This window comes from Cyanistes caeruleus, chromosome 5, assembly GCF_971803275.1.
Source record: "Cyanistes caeruleus chromosome 5, bCyaCae1.hap1.1, whole genome shotgun sequence".
Lineage (NCBI taxonomy): Eukaryota > Metazoa > Chordata > Aves > Passeriformes > Paridae > Cyanistes > Cyanistes caeruleus.
This window is the reverse complement of record NC_141705.1, coordinates 2844496-2865545: the sequence shown is the minus strand read 5'-3', so window position 1 is coordinate 2865545 and position 21050 is coordinate 2844496. Positions and strand designations below refer to the sequence as shown.

General features: G+C 46.1%; 1 protein-coding gene across 26 annotated transcripts in view; it reads right to left on the bottom strand.

Annotated features, from left to right (window-relative positions):
* Nucleotides 1-470: 470 nt before the first annotated feature.
* SLC4A11 (solute carrier family 4 member 11) overlaps nucleotides 471-21050 on the bottom strand; it is a 134979-nt gene continuing 114399 nt past the window's right edge. For all 26 annotated transcript variants that reach the window (XM_086889695.1, XM_086889706.1, XM_086889691.1 and 23 more), the window contains 7 exons: nucleotides 17958-18183; nucleotides 17126-17232; nucleotides 15865-16033; nucleotides 13279-13452; nucleotides 8640-8835; nucleotides 6936-7105; nucleotides 471-3942 (listed from right to left, as the gene is read on the bottom strand). In XM_086889695.1, coding sequence (XP_086745821.1) covers nucleotides 3879-3942; nucleotides 6936-7105; nucleotides 8640-8835; nucleotides 13279-13452; nucleotides 15865-16033; nucleotides 17126-17232; nucleotides 17958-18183 — 1106 coding nt within the window. In that variant the 3' untranslated portion in view covers nucleotides 471-3878. The remainder of the gene's footprint in view (nucleotides 3943-6935; nucleotides 7106-8639; nucleotides 8836-13278; nucleotides 13453-15864; nucleotides 16034-17125; nucleotides 17233-17957; nucleotides 18184-21050) is intronic.

Here is a 21050-nt window from a genome sequence, read left to right as displayed (position 1 = left end):
AGTTTGCAAAGCCTCTGGGTGCAGCTGAGGATGTGGAATTTTGGAGAAGAACCTACAGCTGTACATAAGAGTGGCCTCTCTACCCTGTTCCTTCCCAGAGCATCCCTGGATCATCAGGAAGCTCGTGTTGTGTCCCACAGTGCTGGGGCTCATCTTGGACCACTCCACCAGCAGCAGCTCTGAGCCAAACCAGCAGAATCCCTTCACTCCATCCCCATCCTTCTGCAGCACATCCAAGAGGAGCTTGGCATTTATGAAATAACTCCCAATGCTGGTGCCAGGGAGTTTGGGGTTGGTGCAGCAGAGTTCTCAGCTGCGCTTCCTAAGCCATCTTTGCACTGCTTGTTCAGCAAATTCCACCTTTGCACCAACTCCCCTTCATTTGCATGGAAAAACGCATCAAATCCCACACACAGCATGTCAAGGACGTCCTCAAAAGCAACAAAATAGTCTCAGACCAACACAACCAGTCAGGTACAAATCCAATTTTAATTGTCAAGCTCACTTCTAGCTCCTACATTCAACGCAAGGATCAAAAACTACAAGTTTGAGAGTAGAATTTTATTCTATCCCCAGTTTCTGACCGTTTTGGCAGCTGTCAAAAGGCAACTTCCAAAATCCACTGGTTTCAGAAGCTTTTCCCTACCTTGCAATGCCAGGTGAACCCTATGGACTCTCCCAACAGCTCTGGACACCTTTCAGACTCAGTTCTTTGGCAACAGTTACACAGAGCATTGTGCGTATATAAAGAGCTTATAATAAAACTTCTTTTACATTCTAATTGTCTTAAACCTTCACAGAAGTATTAAAGTGCTCAATCAACTCCAAACAAACCCTCCTTCCCTAGTCAGCTACTTCCTGGAAACGCCTGCACTTAAGTCAGCAAAACCAGAAGCAAACAAGTAGAGAAAAGGCATGGAAAAATAAAATAAATCCTCTGCAGGATCATGAAAACCCCTTCTGAGACAAGAGGCCTCGAGTCTCACATCTCCCTTTTACCCAAATATTGAGACATAGGTCCAAATGTTCAACCAGTCCAAGCCAGCACAGCTTTTTTTCCCCCACTCAAGCTGTGCTGATTTCCCATCAGTTGATTTTTTGGCCCCTGACTTCTGTAAGAACAAAAACCCTGCAGAACAGAATCCTACTGATGCTACAAAGAAAATACAAACACTGAAGTCACACCGGTGAAGGAAAATAAAAATATAGAAACAAGAGTTGTGGTGGATATTTAACCCTCCCTGCTGCCTGGATTTTACATTCTCTCCAACATTTGAAACTGACCTTTCAAAAAGGCTTTAAATGGGGACATTTTTGGCTCTTCTAGGTGGGAGATGGAGGGTGCATCTCAAAACTGTTTTGTCTGGGAAGACCTGCAGGCCATTTCACCCCACAATGGCTCTGTGCCCGAGGAAATCCCACCCAGAGCCTCAAAGAGGACCAAAGCCACGTTCCCTTGGGCACATCCTGTCCTTCCTCCAGCCACAGCACCCAAAATATCCCTTAAACCACCCCACCAGGTTTTTCCTGCGGAGACACCAGGAATTCACCCGCAGGACACGTGTGTGTTACAGCTCTACCCAGCCAGGGGATGACACTCTGATTGCAGCTTTGCTTAAATCTTCTGACATCTCTGGGAAAAACATGTTATTTCAGCCTCAGCAGCCCTCTGCACTGCCAGGCTTCCAGCAGGTCCTGAACTGCTGCCTGTCACCTGCCCTTTTGCTGTTGACTGAAGATCAGACAGAGTTTTGCCACCTCTGAAATCCTGTCTGCCCCTGCTCCTACATGCACAGCCCTTGCTAACACCTCTGAAGTGATACTGGCACAGAAATGACTCAAAAGCCAGGGAATTTTGGGGAAAGTGGTCAGAAACCACACCCAGGTTTGTACCTGCTCCTGTCAGACGTGGCAGGAGCTGCCCCTGATGCTGCTGAAAGCTGAATTCCCTGCCTTGATGCACTGGGGAGGTCGCCCTGACCCTGAGACTTCTCAGATCAGCTTGGTGCCACGTGAAGGTTGTGGTTTTGCTATCTGTGACATTGTTCTGCTCGCTGAGGGGTTTCCCCTACGATTCCCTCAAGGATATAAAACCATGGACACAGGAACTCTCACTGCTCTTCTCCCTCCAGCCTCAATTCAAAGGGTTTTGTAAGAAAACTAAAAAATTGGTTCTTCACACGTGTTGGAGAGCTGTGGGCAGCTCCACAAAGATTAAATACCTTCTGATCTTTAGTGCAAATACACCAAATCTGCAGTGGCTTGAGCCTGGCTTAGTGTCAGCTCAGGAGCTTTGCACCTAAAGCCTTCCTCCCTCACGGCTGGGCTGGTCTCCCTCACCATGCTGGGGTGAGAGGAAAAAACTCTGCACCATTTACTGGGCAAGCAACTGGTAAGAAACACTCCTCTGTGCTGATAAATTCATATTTTAAGTTCCTCTTCTTCCCTCATTTCTACTCTTTTGAAAGTTTATCACCGAGGTCCACAATTTTCTGAACGTCTTTAGCTGTGACCTGTGATGTGCCAAGCACTGAACTAAAGGGCAGCTTGTTTCACAGTACTCCAGATAAGAAAACTGACCATAGTACAAGCAAAATTAAATAAACTGAAATATAAAAGACAGCAGAAGTTAAGATTCATCCAGAAATATAATGTAACTGGGAGTGGGGGGGGAAAGTGGAAATCGGCTACACAACAGAAACAATGAAATGGCCAACAAGTCTTGATTAGGCGAAAAGAGGAAAACTTCCATTGCATTCTGTACATCAAAATTAAATGGAAAATTCACATGTTGGAGCCTCGAGACAGAATGATGAAGCCACAGGAAGGAGAAAGCAAAGAAAACACCTTGAATAAAGCAACACGTGAACCAAACCTGTAACTGAGCAGCTTCCAAAAGAATAAAAGTGACCATATCTCAAGGGAGAAAAAGCAGCACTGAAGCAGAGAACAAGAATATGGTCAGGACATGGTGGGGTAACACTGACTGCACAAAACACTTTGTGATATTTGGAAAGAACCAGGCCTATTTGTATATCTATGCAAAATATATACACAACTCCATATGTATATATGTACACATAGGCACTACTGTACATATGTATATGCAACCTCCACACAACTGCCCTCTGGGTGCAAGCAAAAAAAATGCTGCAGTTGTGCAAAAAAACTACAATTCTGTGTTTGATTACCCAGGAGAAATGGGAGAATGATCCAAACTAATTCCCAAACAGCTCAAACCTAGATGGGGTTTCATCCACAGGGCCATGCGAGCCCGGCCTCTGAATGTTCCCAGCTCATTTGCAGGAAATTAAAGCTTCATCCAAAACTGTGGATTGTAGCAGTACACACTGCAAGTGTTTCCAAACCCATTAATCTGAGAAAACAGCAACAATCTCTCCTGACATCAGTGGTTTAGCACTTGGCCATCCCACCCAGAACACCAATCTGGGAATACTGGGGGCACAGGGAATTGGATTCAAAGGCCAGGACAGGGCTGTCATTCTATAAAACAAGGGTCAGTTGCTGTTCTTAGTGCTGGGGAAGAGAAGGATGTGGTGCATTACAAAAGCTCCCCCCACCCTCAAACAAGGGAACACAGGACAACTCTGGATGCTCCAACCGTGCAGCCAGGCCGATCTTTGGGGTTTGTGTGGTTGGGGACGTGGGAAGTAGCATTTTCCATAAAGCTTGTTCGCCTCACAGCTCCAGAGAGCATCGTCCTCTCAAGTCCAAGGCTCCCTTGGTCTGGCACAGGCCCTGTGGAGCTGTGACAGGAGTGCATTGCCAACGTCAGAGCACGAAGAAAGTGGTGAAAGAGAACTGCAGGAGATGGTCCCACGCCTTTTCTGGCCCCAAAGGAGCTGTCTGTGCTGCCTTCAGTACTCTGCATCCATGGCATCCAGGTACTTGGCCTCGATGATCCTCGGGAGCAGGTTGTACCTGAGGCAGAGCAGAGAGAGGGTCAGTTCTGGTTTATGTTTATTCTTGTTTTTCTCTCTGTCCCAGAGCTCCTGGGTGAGTTTGGCTGTGACATTCTCTCAGCTGAGGGGGACACAAAGTGGGGGCCAGCAAAACCAACCAATCCTACAAGTAAACACTGTGTTTGTAGGAACAGCAGTGCCAGGCTCCCTCTGGGAGAGCCTCCTCCTTTCAGCTGGAAGGGAAAGAGAACATCCTCATCCTCACAGGAGCATTTCCTCGAGCTCTGGCACCACCAAGTCCTCAGGGTGACAAAAACACAGAGGTGAAGAGCCATGACTCCAAACAAGACCATCCTGAGCTGGTGTCTGGCTTCTCCTCGTGGAAACAGGGCTTCCCTCAGTTTTAAAAAATTTTAAAATTTGATTTTTTTTGCATGAACATCCTCACAAATTAATATATTGTGGAGCTGCTCTTGTAAAGCCCAGTGCACATTTATGTGGCATTTCCCCTTGTTTAACAAGGAAGCAACTTCTCAGCTGTTAACTCAGAAAGCACCAAAAAATCAGTTTCAGATTTCAACAGCTGTGCAAGAGATCCCAAACATTATTTATTAATGAGAAATACCAGGATCTCCTCAAATAGACCCATCACAGAATAAAATGCTTGAGAGCCACAGATAAGAGAGAGCCCAGATAAAATACAGCTTGAAGAGAAGATTCTTCTGTGAGCAACCAAAAACTCATCGTCCCGAAGTTCAGAATCCAAGCCAGGAGCTGGGGGTACCCAAAGAGGTCACGTTTTCTTCCAACAGGCTGTTTTCCACTGCAATAATGGATTTCAGTGGCTTCTCAGCATCTATCTTAGGACCACACCAGTGATCCCTCACCAGTGACAACACAAATCATGTTTCTAAAGCTGTTGGATGGATGGAAATGTGGCTTTGGGACGTGGCTGGGCTTCTGGATGGGACACCAAGCCATGCCTCGCTCATTTGTGTTTGACTCTTGAATTTTCCCTCTGGCTACTGTCCCATCTCCTCTTTCTCCCTTCACTTCTTAAAAAAAAATATAAAAAGAGAAAAGATATTAAATTTTTTCAACTGCCTCATCTATTTAGAGTGCCAAATCTTTGGGAAAAAGTCATTAACTGCAGAGCTCATGGATCATGGTGCTGTCTTCTTGGCTGGAGGCCACAGAAACTACATGAAGGCAAAAGAAATCAGAGGAAGGAAAGCCAAGGGCAAATTTCCATGCTGTGCCAGGCAGCAGCATCTTCCCCTTGGCAGCTGATTATCCAGCTGCTGGGAAAAAAAACTGCCCTGGAAAGAGAAATGAGTTAGCAACCCTCAACAGAGGGTATAAAGTGACAGCATCTTATTTACTGAAAAGAAGATATATTTGCATATTAGTATCTAGCTCTTAGTACAAAATCAGGTTTTTTGACTGCATTCTCTCCACACTAATTGAGTTTTTTATACCATGTCCAACACCTGAATTTGGCTGAGTGTGCCCCACGTTTTTTGTTCTGCACTGAGCTGCCCTGTGTGCAAAGCTGTGATTCCTGCAGGAGCTGCTCATCCAGCACTGCTCACAGCTGGAATATTTACCAGCCACTCATCCAGGCACCCCAAGTGCCACCAGTGTGAAGTGCAGGTGAGGCATTACTACCAGAGGAACAATAATTTCAGTGTTTTCCAAGCCTGTTTATCTTTTAAAATCCAGCCCAAATGGCTCTGACATGATCCTGTTGAAAGCCACGGTAGCTCTGACATTTGCTTTTGTTTCAGAAAGGACTGGACCCATCTTTATCAGCCAAGGAAAACACCACATCAGGTGGTGCAGATTAGCAAATTGGCAGCTCTGAAATGTGGGATCAGAGGGAAAATCTCTGGGACTGCAAGCTCAAAGTCAAGCAGATATCACTGGTACCATGGTGGCCTAAAAATAATCAAGTGGACTGGAAACTTGATCTGTTCCTTCCAAGATCTTATTATGGCCTCTCATTATATCCAAAGGACTGAGAGCATGAATGATTTAACTGGAGAATGATGGGCAGTGGCTGCTAATGAACCCCAAGGAAGAAATTAGTTAAATTTCTTAACAATTCTCTCACAAGACTGTAGGATATTGTGGGGTCCTCTCAGCTTTAAACATATATTTTAAGTCTAAATGTGGCCAGTTTCACCCAGCTGATCATTGACAGAAGCATCCAGCAGTGCAGGAGGTCTGTGAGGTCACCACAGCACTGGGTAAGAGATAAGGATTCCTCTTAGGCAAAGTTTCCAGCTCTGCTTTGAGCACTGGCCTGAGGAAATCAAATCGCAAAGGAACATTATCAAATAACACCTAGAGATTTGGACTGTGGCTTGTCAGGAAGATCAGGCATCTCACAGGCACTTAAAAGGAGAGGTTTTTCCCTCCTGGGAAGCTGAAGAGCAGCACTTGCCAGCCCAGAACCCTTTGCACAATTCCCAGCAGCAGTGAAATCCTGATTCCTCCTCAGGCCTCAGCAGCTGGTAAAAACAACCCTCATCATTCTCCACCTCCAGGAGCTGCTTAGTCTGGAAAATGCAGAAAACTGAACTCCTGAATCACTTCACACAGTATTGGAAGGGATTGGAAGGCACCTCTGGAGATCACCCAGTCCAATCCCCCTGGAGCAGGTGACACAGGAACGTGCCCAGGTGGGTTTGGAATGTCTCCAGAGAGGGAGACTCCATGGCCTCCCTGGGCAGCTGTTCCAGTGCTCTGCCACCCTCAACATAAAGTTCTTCCTCATGTTGAGGTGGAAATTCTCATGTTTTAGTTTATGGCCATTAATCCTTGTCCTGTCCCTGGGCACCACTGGAAAGAGTTTGGCACCATCCTGGAGATATTTATATGGATTAGTGAGATCCACTCTCACTCTTCTCCAGACTAAACAAGCCCAGCTCCCAATTTCTCCTCTCCTCAGACTTCCAATAATCCAAGCCTGAAGACACAAGGCATGGGAGACAGGGATAAAATTCTTACCTGATGGGGATCATCCCTATCATGATGAGGGGGAAGATCATCTTCATGTAAGGCAGGGGTGACATTCCAAACCCACAGAGGATGAGGAGCTGCAGGACCTGCAGGCCTGTGAAATAGTGGATCTTCCTCTGGGGAACTCTGCGGATGTAATGGGTCGGAGGATAAGCAGTCTGAAGAAGAAGGGAAGAGAAGAACCACACGTTAGACATGCAGGGACCTGGACTTGTGACAGCAGAATGGGATTTTGGGACACCAGGCTTTGAGGGAAGTCATCAATTTGTACAAGCAATGCATCAACATCAGAGTCCTTAAAAGGTTCAGCAGCTGAACACGGGATTTGTAGGGTTAATTCCAGTGCCTGAAACCACAGCGTGGGCAGCAAGAGCCAGAGGGTGACTGGGCACTGGGAGCCTGGAGAGAAGACAGGACATCCCTCAGGGCCAGGATTGACTCTGGGAACATCTGGAGTGCAATGCAGTATCTTGGGAAATGCAGCAATGGGATTCCCTGAGGGGGACTGGGATTGTCAGAGCTCCACAGCCACAGATCCTGCAGGGGGAGGGAGAGCAGATGCATCCAGGTGCTGTTTCTGCCAGTGGTTCCTCTACCTGACACCCAGCTCCTCATTATTTCATAACCTTCCAAGGCTCCAGGCTTGCCCCTGGTGCTCCCATCTCTTGGCTGAACCCTGTTAGGGGCAGAGCAGGAGATGAGGGCAGTGCGGGAAGAGGCTGTGCTCAGGGATTTTCTCTGTGTGCCCCTACAAGCCAACCATTTTTGAGAAATAAGGGGGAAAAAATGACATTAATAGGCTAAATATGGTGGTTTCTTTTGACAGTTCCTTGCTCATGTCTGAGCACAGGCATTGACTCACTGTCTATACATCAATGAAGAGGATGAGCGACTGTCTGCTGGCACCAGCACAGCCTCAGTGGCTTTCAGATCGTGCCATGACCCATTAAAAGGTTTCCACAAAAGGGAGTTTTCCATATTTGAGAATATTTTTTTTCATTTTCCATGCCAAAGCCTGGAAAATTCCACACATAATTCCTACTGAAAGCAGAAGTAATAAGTCACATACATCAGTAGCCATTCAACTCTCATTCAAAAATTGACATGACAACTGTAATCTTTACCCGAATTTCAGAGTTTTAACCTCTGGGATGTAATACTGGAGATCAAGACAGATTAGCAGAGATGCTGAGCCAAATGTTGGGCTTATTAAGCCCTTGACCCTTGTTACATAAGAGAAGGTGAGCTGGAGATTGCTCCAGGTACCACCTACACTGCCAAACAACACCTTTTCAGCACCTGTAACAGAGACAGATTTAAAAAAAAACAACATCTCCCAGGTTTGTTTTCAGCCCACATCACAGAGGTTTCAATAACACAAGTAATTTCATTTTGAGTTTAAAATCCCATTTTGTGGTATTTCACACAAAATGAAAGTGCAGAACAGCACAAAAAAAAATTACCTGCCTGAAGCTTTGTTGAGGAAATTAAAGATCATAATTTCCTGACGTTGTGCTTTTTGTATTTTATATTATTAATTTTTTTAAGTGCATGTACTCTGAAGATGTGGACACGACAGCACGGGGAGGGGGGTTAAAAATCCCAAAAAAACCCCCCCAAAAAAAATCCCACACTGAGAGAGCAACAGTTTGAAGAGTTGTGTGCTCGGGGTGCAAACACAAGTGCAGGTACCTGCTCCTTGAGCAGCAGAGCCACCCTCTCAAAGAGCTGGTTGCCATCAATGGAGGTCAGGGCGATGTAGAGGAAGAGGCCAAAAAGGACCGGCTTTGGGATCCACTGCAGGGGGAACGGGAGGAGCAGCAGCGACAGCCCCACCAGGAAATTCGCCATCAGACTTGTCAGCCTCGTCTCCTTCACACTCACGATCCTGGAAGCAGGAAAAGAGGGGGTAGGAAAAGAAGGGATGACACCCCAAGATCCAGAAGTGTTTATCCCAGTGGTTGCTCTGTGGAGGAGAAGGACACGTGCCACCAGGGAAACTCATCCTCAGCACACTGAAATCAGCACTTCTGGCCCCGTGCTGACACTGAGGAGGCAGAGCCTGGCTGGAGCCAGGCCAGGCACTTAATCCACAGCTCAAACAGAGCAGCTGGAAAAGTGCCAAATTCCCCTTTTCTGCAAAGCTCTACAGATCCTATCCTGAGCTAAATTACCCTCAAAACTGATTCTGTTTAGCACAATGCAGAAAAAAAAACCCAAACCAGGCAAGAATCCTCTTTCTGGGCAGTAATTCTTCCCTTGATTTACCCTGGGCACATGCAACTGGCTTCTGTCCCAAAGAAAACTCATTGACTTCTCCAGGAAATAAGGAACCTCTTGGAGAAAAAAAAAAAAACCAAAACAAAAACAAGAGAAAGGCAGCAGGCTCCTGCCAGCGAGTCAGCATTTTTGATGGATACGAGGATCTCCCTGTTTACATGGAAGGGAATGCTGAGAGCACCACACAGGGATTCAATCCTGCTGTGGGCAACTGCTTATTACCACTCAAAACATGTCATTAATTAATGCAAATTTTCCAGAGCTGACAGGCCACAAATTGAGCTTTTTTTGAGGGGAAGACTGACAGGAAAACAGGCAGCAGCTTTAGCAACCCACTTGAGGGGAGGCTGCTGTGTTTTCTTTGCACTTCAGCTAAACCTGTGAGCATCTCCTCCCAGTCTGAAAAAAAATCACCAGAAACAAGAGGAGGAAAGAAAACCCACATCTGTCAAGACTACTTACAAATAGAGAAAAAGAGGATTCCTAATTTATTTTTTTTTAGAAGATAAATCCAGCAATTCAGTGGATAAGCCAGTGAATAAATCCCCCTATTATGATGGAAAATTTTTGTCCATAGACTGTTTTGGTGGCATTTAGTGACCTCATTCCCTGGATGAGACCCCTCAAATTCTGAATTAGCCCTGTACACAAATTTCTCTGAGGATTAACACAAATGATCTATCAAAACACACTTCCCTCCTTTGCACATGCACTGCTGGGACTTCCAAATCCCTTCTGTCCTAAAGAAGACTGAATTATTGCAATATTAAGTTGGAGAGTTTTGCTTAGAAGTAAGGTCAGGTTGAACTTCAAATCTGTTTGTACCTTCAAGGAGCAAAATGAAGCTGAGGGGATGAAAGGGCTTTCCACACCTGTATTTGGAGAGGGAGGGAAAGGGTGACAGCCCAAAGCTTGCTCTGAGGATTTGGACAACAAGGCAGAATTAACACCAGTCATGAGACCTAAGGAACAACAGGTACCACAAACAGCACACGAAGTCCTGAGAACAACGCTGGAACTCTTCTCTGAGTATGGGGTAGGTCATACAAATCACCCAGGATTACCAGGACAGGATGCACAGAGGTGTTAACCTTTAAGTAACCTTTCAATGGGTTTAAACCACAGCTTTTCTCCTTCCAAATAGATTTTCTCGGATCCTCTTGCAAGTCTCCTCCATCCAAGGGGTCCCTGCCAGTGCCTAGAGGAGCTGAGGGACAGCAGAACGCTTTACTCTTGCCAGCTCTGGTAGAACTGGGACATCACCTAAATGGACAGAGTTTGGCACCTTTCCCACTGCCTCCAGAGGTCTGGACCACCACAGAAGTCCTGGAGATGAACAGAGCCAAGCAGCTTCAAGTGCAACTGGAAGTTCTGTGCCAGAGTAATTCCACAGTTTGGCCACTCCAGAGCTCCCAGAACCACGACGAGCCTCTGTGGTGGCTCAGAGAAGCAGCCGTTTAAGGATGCACTGATTTAACCTCATCCAGATCCAGCAAGAGTCCCTCCAGCACCAGGTCAGCCACAGAGGAAGAATTTCTGCTATTTCAGACACAGATCTCCCCTCCTGCTGGGGAGGCTCCTGCCCTGCAAGCACACACAAGTCTGCAAGGGAAGTCATGCAAATGGGAGAGCTCAGGAACAAAACGAGCTACAAAACCACATTTCAATCAGATGCAAGGCTGCAAGTACAAGCTCAGAGTGGCATCTCTTTGCTAAGAGACTTCTGAAGTTCATGGAATTTTCTACAGCCATCTCTTAGGGATGCAGCAGTCACAGCACTGTGTTTGATCTCAGACAAGATGTACTGCAATTGCTGCCAGCTCCTGCTAATGCCACTTATTAGTTTGGAATATTTTATCAGAACATTGCTAAAATTGCTCATAATTGGCTAAACATGATATTTTTAAAACTGATGTTCCCAGCCTTAGATTGGTCTTCTGCTAATTCTAGCACCTCATTTCCAGAGTAAGAACATCACAGTCACATTAAGTCAACAGAGGAATCCTTGATTTCCATGTGTTCAAAATCTGGTTTGGCCCTTGAGGAACAGTTCCAGAAAGTCTGTGCTGTGATGGAAATAAAGTAATTAATGGAGATTAAAGAGCATAATCCAGGCTCATTTCCCCAAAATCCTCTAAATATGGTTAACATGGGATTAGCTATTCCTGAACTTCTCCAAGTAAGCAACAAGAGCCTGTTTGCAGATTGCCACAGGAAACCTAAATTGTTTCTCTACAGGGGAGAAGAAAATTTTGCTTTCACTGTGACAGATCTTTACCCTTGTTTATATCATCATCCTGTGGGAGCTTTGATTTGAGTGCAGGGAAGGAGCCTGCCAAGGGAGACAGAGCTGATTTTCTAATTGAGCTTCATTTCTTTTTCAGCAGAGCTGGCTAAGAAGGAAAAAAAAAGGAAAGAAAAAAAAGAAAAGAAAAAAAAGAAGATGTCTACATTGCCTGGAGCCTTCTGTTCTAGCCCCAGTGCTTTGCAGAGAACTAAAAGCTTTGGTCTCAAAGGGAGTTCAAAGCACTAGGAAACCCTCATTCCCTTTTTCATTCCCAATATCCAGCTCCCAGCACCGATTTGCCTCCAGCAGAGCAGAGCTGTGCCATGAGGGAACACACTCAGGGAGATCAGGGCAGCCCTCAGCCCTTCCAGAATAACCACTGGAGCTGTATCTAGGTCAGAGTGGCCAAAAAGGACCCTCTGGTGCTTTTTTTTTGGGGCAGCTGGGTGAAGGAAAAGAGGACAAGGGCAGGGATTATTCCTTAGTTCAGGCAGGGGATTTGACTTTGTCAAGGAAAAGCCAGAATACAGAATCATGACAGTGGAAAAAGAGGAAAAAGAGGCACTTTGATATTAAAAGTGACAACAGGAGGGAGGTTTGGCACGTGGGTTTCAAATTGTGAGTTCTGCACCTCTCAAAGGAACAGAGAGTGGAGGTATCCCAGAGCACATCATGGACACGAGGAGCAAGGGCATGGATTAAAACCCTGGATTTTTCTTCAAATGGGGTTTAGCATTTATTCAAGAGAGATACAGTCGTGGAAACAACCAATATCAACATGGGAATACAAACCCAAGGGACTGATCTCCCAGGAAAAGATCTGTAGGGAAGTTACAGGGAGCAGCAGAACTCAGCAATTTCTAGAGGTGGGAGGTGAAATCTCTCCATCCCTGACCCAAAAGTCAGCTGTGCCTGGCTGAGCTGGGCCATTTGGCACCAAAACAAGCATGAAGGCAAGACTTAAGGCAGACCCACTCCGTTCCCCAAAGTCAATGATCACTTAGCCTCACTTCTGATAAGTGGCAACTCAGAAAATGGAAACCAAGGCAGGATAATTAAAACTAATGGTACGTGAGTGGAAATTACCACTCCTGTGGTAAAAGCACTCAGCTGAAACAGACTGAGATCAAACAGGCCAGATCTGCTCCAGAGCAGAGACTGTTTCATGAGAAAAAGGTTTTTAATTTTTCAATTTTTTTTTAATAGGTCTGTGATAAGAATGTGTTGCTCAACTCAGAGCAGCAGAAGAGTTGGTCTTAAATAGAAACCCATGACCCAGCCATGGCTTTCACACTTGTTTTTGTTTAAAACCCAGAGAATTTAAGCATCTCCTTCCCAAAATGTGGTGGGAGATGTTATGGGAGCTCTGAAATAATGGTGCATTTTTCTTCCCCTTCGTAATAACCACCAGACAGGTTTCAGGCAGTGAATCAGCTTTGGATTCTTTCAGGGGAAAGCATCCAGAGAGATTCAGCCAGATCATCTCCTCAGCTTCCCACAAGGCTGAAACTGAAAATGGCCTTGGCTGACTTTTCCAGAGCAGAATTTGCAATGGAGAGGGTGGGATCCCTGTGGGATTCTGCCACTGGCCAGAGTATGAATTTGAGTGCTTGAGTGAAGGGGATGAAGCCAAATCAAGACTCACTGGGGGGCATCTTCCCATCACTTCCATACCTGGAATACAACAGCCAACACCCCAAGCATGCAACCCACCGTTCCCAAAGGACTGGGAAGCCACAAATGAATCCAAAGAGATCTACTTACGTCTCATAGATGTGTCCACTCTCCACCCTCTCCTCCACGTAGGCCAGGGCGCGGACGTGCATGGGGGAATGCGGGAAGGCCGCGTGGATCCAGGGCAGGCCGAAGACCGACAGCCCCGTGTTGATCAGTGCCACGAGCAGCAGGTCCCAGTGATAGGCTGTGCCCTTCACCAGCCTGGAATGAGGGGTTGGGGACAGTGGTTACACCTGGTGCAAACCCCACAGGCCGCCTTTGGTGAACACTGGAGCGCTCACACACACACACACACTGCACACCTCTGGATTTACTGTTGGCACGGTGTGAACGCTAAAGGCAGGGAAATGTGATGGTTTGCTCCCAAAGCTGTTGTCATCTGGAAAGAACAACTTTGAGCAGAAAGGCAGCCCAACAAAGTAACCCATGAAAATTTCATCAGCTGTTTTTCTCCTACATTTATTGCAGTGTGTACACGAAATCCACGTGTGTGTTTGCTCGCCGAGTCCACGCAGGGAGCGGATAAAATCCTGAGCATTTGTTGTCAAAGTACTGACACTGAAATTCGTTTGTAACCCTGATCTCTCTCCTTCCCCACGAGCAGAACACGTGCTCGGTATGCTGCAGTAATCCCCTAATTATGTAATTGCTACTGCATGATAAGAAAATGGGACAGGAATTCATTAAACTTCAGCTCCTCCTCGGTAGTCACAGAATCATGGAATGGATCACAGAATGGTTTGGGTTGGAAGGAACCTTGAAGATCACCCAGTTCCAAACCCCAACGTGGACAGAGACACCTTCCACTATCCCAGGGCACTCCAACCCCCATCCAGCCTGGCCTTGGACACTTCCAGGGATCCAGGGGTAGTCAGATTCTCTGGGCACCCTGTGCCAGGGCCTGCCCACCCTCAGAGGGAAGGATTATTTTCTAGTATCTCATCTAAACATATTCTTCGTCTGTTTGAGTCCATTCCCCCCTGTCCTGTCAACTCCAGGCCCTTGTAAAGTCTCTCCCAGTCATTCCTGTAGCTCCCTTCAGGTCCTGGAAGGCTGCAATGAGGTCACCCCAAAGCCTTTTCTTCTCCAGGCTGAACAATCCCAATTCTCTCAGCCTTTCCTCACAATAGAGGTGGCTCCATCCCTCTGATAATCTTGGTGGCCTCCTCTGGATTCATTCCAACAGGTTGATGTCCTTAAAGCCTTCTGAAAAGAATGGGGAGGACAACAAACAATGACCCTGAGGGTGCTGAAGGTGCCTTTGCTCAGAGAAAGCAGCACGTGAGCAGGGGCTGCGTTTCCAAAGCGTGAGCCAACTCAGGAAAAGCGTCTGCAATCCCACCCTTCCTGCCAGCACCTTCCCGAGGCACTGCAGGGTAGACACCTACCTGACCCACTCACCCCACTGCCTCCACAGCCCATGGAGGGGGACACTCCCAGTGGGACCAGGCTTTTGTCCCAAAACTGGGGCAACCTGGGCTAGTGGAAGGTGTCTGTGATGGCACCACAAACAGATGGGGTCGAGTCCTAGTTTTTACATCTCTAAAAATCCCTGTCCCAACACCTGACCAGCATCAGCTCGGCCCTGTACCCAGGCACTCTGAAAAACTCCAAAGAACATTTTACATTCCTTGAAGACATCCTAGTGGAAAATACCAAAAGTTTAGACTAAATTCATCTTAGCCAAGAGATGACCCACTTACATACAGATTTATGCAACACTTAAAGGGATATAATAGAGATAAGAGGTGGTCAAAGGAAACTAAATTAGTGTAGCTGAATTTGAGCTTGTCTCCTCTCTCCTGATACTGTGTCACTCCAGCTACAACATGGAGAATGCTAATGTGCATTATGCAAGGAGAGAACCCTCCCACGCATCACATTAGCAAAAAAATCCTCAGAGACATGGTAGTTTCCCTGGAAAAAAGTCATCCACATTCATTCTTGACATCACATCTGATGGCAGTCAGCACAAAAACATCAGGGGGAATATTTTAATAGTTTGCACATAAGTGAGACTTATCAGACATTGGATATATTGTTTTATTGCACTTCCACCTTTTTTTCAGTTGGAATTTACCAGTTCCAAACACTCCTGATGCTCAGCTGCAGCACGTTGTGCTACAACATTTATGTAGGTCATTGACTTCTCATTTTCAACAAATTCTCTGTACTGCAAGAGCAGTGCAAGTGTCCACATGTGTCAGACACTCCCTAAATATCTTGAGGTGCACCCAAAGACCTCAAACCGTACAAAATATCCACTTCACGTTCACTACGCCACCTCTTGGCTCCCGAAACCCCAAAATTAAACTGAAAAATGCCTTGAGAGTTTTAGGGGACAAACGATGGTGCGGAGCACAGAGTTAAAGAAACAGGTTGAGGTGATGAGCTCTTTGAGGATTTGTGGTATTGGCTCACTGCCACAACACTGGGCTTTGAAGATGGTGAGGAGTTAAGCAGCAGAGTTACCTCTACCTGTGACAACAGGAATTCCTGAAAACACATCCTGAATAAATATTCTGATGCTCAGACAAGCTTTGGGCAAGCAGTGGTGATGCCAGACCCAGGGACAGCTCCCCACAGAGGGAAAAGCAGCACCGAAGGCGTTACCTGTTCTCCGGGGCGTTGGCAAGGGACGCGACGATGTTCTGCTCGATGAAGAAGAGCATGGAGAGGAGAAATCCCAGCCCCATGGCGCTCATCACCGACCCAATGGACAGGGACTGCACGGGGGCCAGCACAAACAAGCTGTCAGAGGTGTTGTAGTTAAATTTGGACACTGCAAAGAGGAAGGGAAGGATGTTAGGAGGCATCTCATCGTCCAACCATCAATGTTTTACCCACACCACGAAGAATTGTGAAGCAAGCAGGAAAGCAGGCACGATGCTCTGGCATTTGGGAGCCTGGAGGCCATGGGAGACGGGTCCATCTGGCTGGTTTGGTTTATTTTTTCCCACTTAGGATTTGGCTGCCATCCTGATGGGACAGGCCACTGCTAGTTCTAGCGAGGCATTACAGATATTGGAGCAAAACAAAAGAGGGAAACTTGTTTTCCACAGATGCAAGGTGTTTTTAGATGAGGAAGCTTTATAACCAGCACCATAATGCTCAGCTCATCAACCCACAGAAGCATTTGGAAACTTCCTCATCTCCAACAAGCTGTGCAAGGCATTTTAGTATAAAATCTAAATCAAAATTCTGCTGCCATTGGAAGCAATCCATGGCTAGGGATAAATCCCACATGGCCACGCATCATTTTGCAATCCAACTGGATGGAATGGCCATCACAATAAAAAAAACCCCACATTTCTTATTTGTTTCCATACATTTCCTCACATCACCCGCTCACGTCACTGCAGGACAATGCAATTCCTGTCCCCATTATCGCTTCCTGATATGGAAAAGTTGATCTATCTGGCCAATGAATGGTGTCTCATTTTTAGATTTCCTTGTGTAACTTAGAGCTGCCCAGATGCTCTGCACCATTTCACCTAAATAAGGAAAACAAACTGGAGACAAAAAGGACAAACTGGGATGACCAACTCTATGTTGATATGACTGGCAACAACCCTTCCTGCCTGCTGATTACTCTGCCCTTTGTTCTTTGCCAGAAATTGTTCATCTCCCTGTGACACACACCTCAAACCCATTGAAAAGACACATCTGGATAATTTTTCTTGCCCCAGCCTCATTTAGCCAGGGTTTTGAATGACATCAATCTAATGATGAGGAAATCTGAGCTCTTGGCGGGAGGTACACGCAGTATTTGTGAAATTATATGGAAGAACTTTGGTTTTTAGCAAAACTTTCTAGGATTTCACTTCTCTCTTTCACAAAGCCCAGTATTCCAGAGAATAAAACCAGAACTTACTTTCAATTTCCTTGAAGATATAGGAACCCACAACAGAGAAGGTCAGGACTGAAATGGGTAAGGCACAGTCGGACAGAATTTCGCGTACCCTCGCGTGCAAATATGGGCTGCAAAAGAGACAAAAAATTCCCATCAACACCCCACTGTCAGGACAATCACTCAATCCTGACAACATTTAATGCTTTAGAAGTGAAAATTTTGTCCCATCTTGCAATTCTAAAGAGATCATTGGAGTGAAGAATCAGTCTTTCACTCAGCCCTAAATCCTCTGGCACCTACAGCCTTTGAAGGTTGATGAATGCAGAAGCAAAACACAAAGAAACAAGAAAATAAGATGCAAACTAGAAAAAAAAAAAGGCCTTCAAGCACCAATTTGTGTCTCATTTCCACTTTACTTTAATTACTTCCTGCATTTCAAATGAAGAGTTTTAAGAGCAATAGGAGCAAGCCCCAAATCAGAGCCAGTGTTTGACTCCCAAGAGCAGACTGAAGGTACATTCCCAGTAGAACCTTCCTGCATCATCAGGAATTTTCACCCAGAAAAAAGGTTCAATGCCTGTCTGGAGGAAGATACAGGGATCTCAACATGAACTGGGAACCCAAAGCTTTTTTAGAAAGTCATTTGTGAGGCCAAACCAAAGATGGAAGAGCATCATCCACTGAGTGAACATTTTGTTCTGCTGGGAGCATTTTCCAGGTGGCCCTGCCAAATTCACCTCTGCCTTTGGCTTCCACCCGATTTTCCTGGGTTGCAGAATTAAGATCGAAGCTGTTAATGACTCCCTCAGAGAGAACATGAAATAATCAGCACTCTGAGCTCTAAACAACTCACCTTTTCTTGAACTGATAGAGCGTGTGGCCGAGCCAAAGGGTTCCCAGCATCAACATGAGGCTGAGGACGGCGGTCTCGCGCCCGTAGTGCCCATCGTGAGTGCAAGTCTGGTTCTCGCTCACTGAGGAGTTCATCAGGAAAGTTGTGTTGATGCTGAGGCCTGGGATAGCATCAGCCCGTGATTTTCCGCCTTCTGTGTGCCCGTGGTGGTAATATTTCTTAAAAACTGCACAACCAATAGGCAAGAGTTAGGAGTGTGACAGTCAAAGCAAGTAAAATAAAGTTGGTTTTTGCTTGATCATGAAGTATTAAAGTTATACTTCACTATAATTTTATTTTTTTTAACCAGCTCTGCCTCTCAAGCCTGCAGAAAGAAATCAGAGCTGTTGCTCTCAGGAAGCCAGAGCTTCACAAATTGATTTTTTTTTACTTATTTTAACAGGGAAGAGTTAAATTAATCTATAAAGCAACACTGGAAGGACTTCCAGTGCTAATTACGTGGTTTTGTTCCCAACACTGGAAGCACTGCTCTTAGATCTACACATAAATATTTCTATCTAGACACCTGCTTTCAGCAGCCTGGCAAACAAATTCCATCAGGATTCTCTGGAAACACTAAGAGCAGCCAGGCTGCACAGATCCTTAAGTGGATTACACAGTATTCAGTAATTACTTTTCTTCCAAGGCTGGTCCAGGTTTTAGAGACAAGCGTTGATGATATGCAAAACCTGGCAGAACATTTAAATTTACAATGCAAATTAGAGTTACAGGGCACCTGAAGTAAACCTGCACAAGCAAAACACCCAGTAAAGCCCCTGGAACTGTCCATAAATGTTTTAGATCAGCTCAAAGGCATTTATATAAAGGAATGGACAGCTCTAAAGACCCTCCTGCTCTTGAGCATTTACTGTGATCCCTTTTACTGTGAGCATTTCTGTGTCACTGGCTGGGTCTGAGTGTATAAATATGGTTTTGGGATCATTTAACCTCTTTGGGGAAGAACAGCCTGAAGAAGCAAGTAAAACCAGAAGATGGGAATTGGGCTTTGCAGCCTCAGTGTTGTTGAACAATATCTGTTCAAATAGCAACATTCAGCACCCACACTTCCCTGTAGCCATGGGAAATACAGGAGCATGGAAACCACCACACCAGAGCTTTGCAGTCCCGCTACCTTTCTTCATTTTAGTCAAAATATCCCTTCAAACTCTTCACAGAGAAATTAAGGGCAAGACCATCCTCTCTAGGCAAAACCACAACCACTTGAAGCTGAGGCTAAAATTCATCCCCTAACATTTCCTTCACCCTCAAATAATAATCCAGGTTCCAAAAGCCCCAGAAATTTCAGCTTTTCCATCTGCAGTGGCTGCAGGGAAAACAGGGAAGACAAATTAATTCTGAACATTTGAAAAGAAACTTTGAATGATCTTGTGCAGCACAACTGATATTTGCAACCACCTTGAGTCTGGATAAGCCCAGGTTGGGTTAGTGCTGGTTTGGAGCTCACCCAGGTGTCAAATGCCCCGAGTTCAGCCAAGAAGCCATTTGAAATGCAGCAATGATGGTTCTTGTACCTTCTTTAGAAGGATTTAAAGGTGCTTTAAAAGGAGTCTGAGCATTCCACAAGCGTGGATGAGGTCAGTGTGGCACAAGAGACAAGACTGCCTCACATTCAACACATCTGTACATAAATTTAAACACCACAGAAAGGTTTACAGTTCAAAATTTAACCTCTCAAACTGCACCACGAGCAGCCAGGAGCGAGGAGATCACCTGAGAGCTCCAGAAAGGTTCCCCCAGTGAGGAGCAATCCCACCCTGACCCCGGTCAGCACCGCATGCTCCCCATCGCATGCTGCAGAAGAGGCTCTGCTCTCCTTTACTTCCTCCCTCCGTGCTCCACTGCCTCAGCCCTGGCAGGACACACACACCTGCTCTGCAAACAGGTAAAACTGGGGCCCAGGACACTGCCATGACCCACAGCCTGGCACAGAATGGGTCACTGGAAGATGTGCACCTTCTGCCTCCCAACGCCAAAGGACGCTTTTGTCCTGACAAAAATGATTCTGGCAGCATCTCATGGGAATTCACAGCTGGTCAGGGAGAAAAGCCTGCTCACCCTAAGTGCTACTGAGTCCTAGAGACACATCTGAGCATCAGAGAAACCAGCAGCACAAACAACCCAGGAAGTACAGAGAATGGATTTGCATTCCTCTGGATTAAGCCTTGGACTGGAACGAGTAACAAACAAGTGATTTTGTTTTGGCTCTTGTAGATTTTCTCAAGCTCCCACAGATGGCCATATTGTAATAATATATTTAGGGCTGGGATATATTGTAATAATGTATTTGGGGCTGATCTTTGGTGTCCTCTGCTCAGCTCCATCGTTCTACACTCCATCTCTGAGGCTGCAATTCGATTTATAAGCACCAACCCAGGCAGGATTGCTCCTGGATAGAAGAAAAAAACCTTGCTTTCCTCTTGTATTTTAATTAAAGCAACAAGAGCACACCAAGACAGAGAGTGGAGGCCTTCACCCTGCACCACCTTGCTGGGAAGGATTTGATTCCTGAACATTCCTGTTTTGTTTTCACACCAGAGCTCAGCAAACCTCGTTGCCAACACCCAGAGAGAGCAGCAGAGCTGGGGGTGCCCTGGCTGAAGCCGAGCCCTTCTCCAGCCTCCAACAACATGAGCTGGCTTTGTTTTCCTCTGCTTGCTCACCACCATTTCCTGCCCAGTGCAGATGTCAAGATCAAACAAACACAGCCTCAGTGGCCGGGACAAGCAGTGAAAACAAAGTGTCACCGGGACCGAGGGAACACTCACGGCTTTGGTTCCCCCTCCTTTCCTGTACCTTGCAAAAAATCAAGGCTATGAATGGGCTGGGAAAACATCTGGGCAGAGGTGGCATTGTCCAGCTGCTGCCAGTGGGATAAGGCACTACCAGGACACGTTTAAACAGTGTGGGGAAAATACCAGCTTTCACTTCTAATTGAACTGCTCAGCCAAAATTCTGAGTGGGAGGAGGAGGTGGCAGCAGCAAACCATCACCTCATCAGAAACAGGAGGGGAAGAACAAAGATGAGCCCACAGC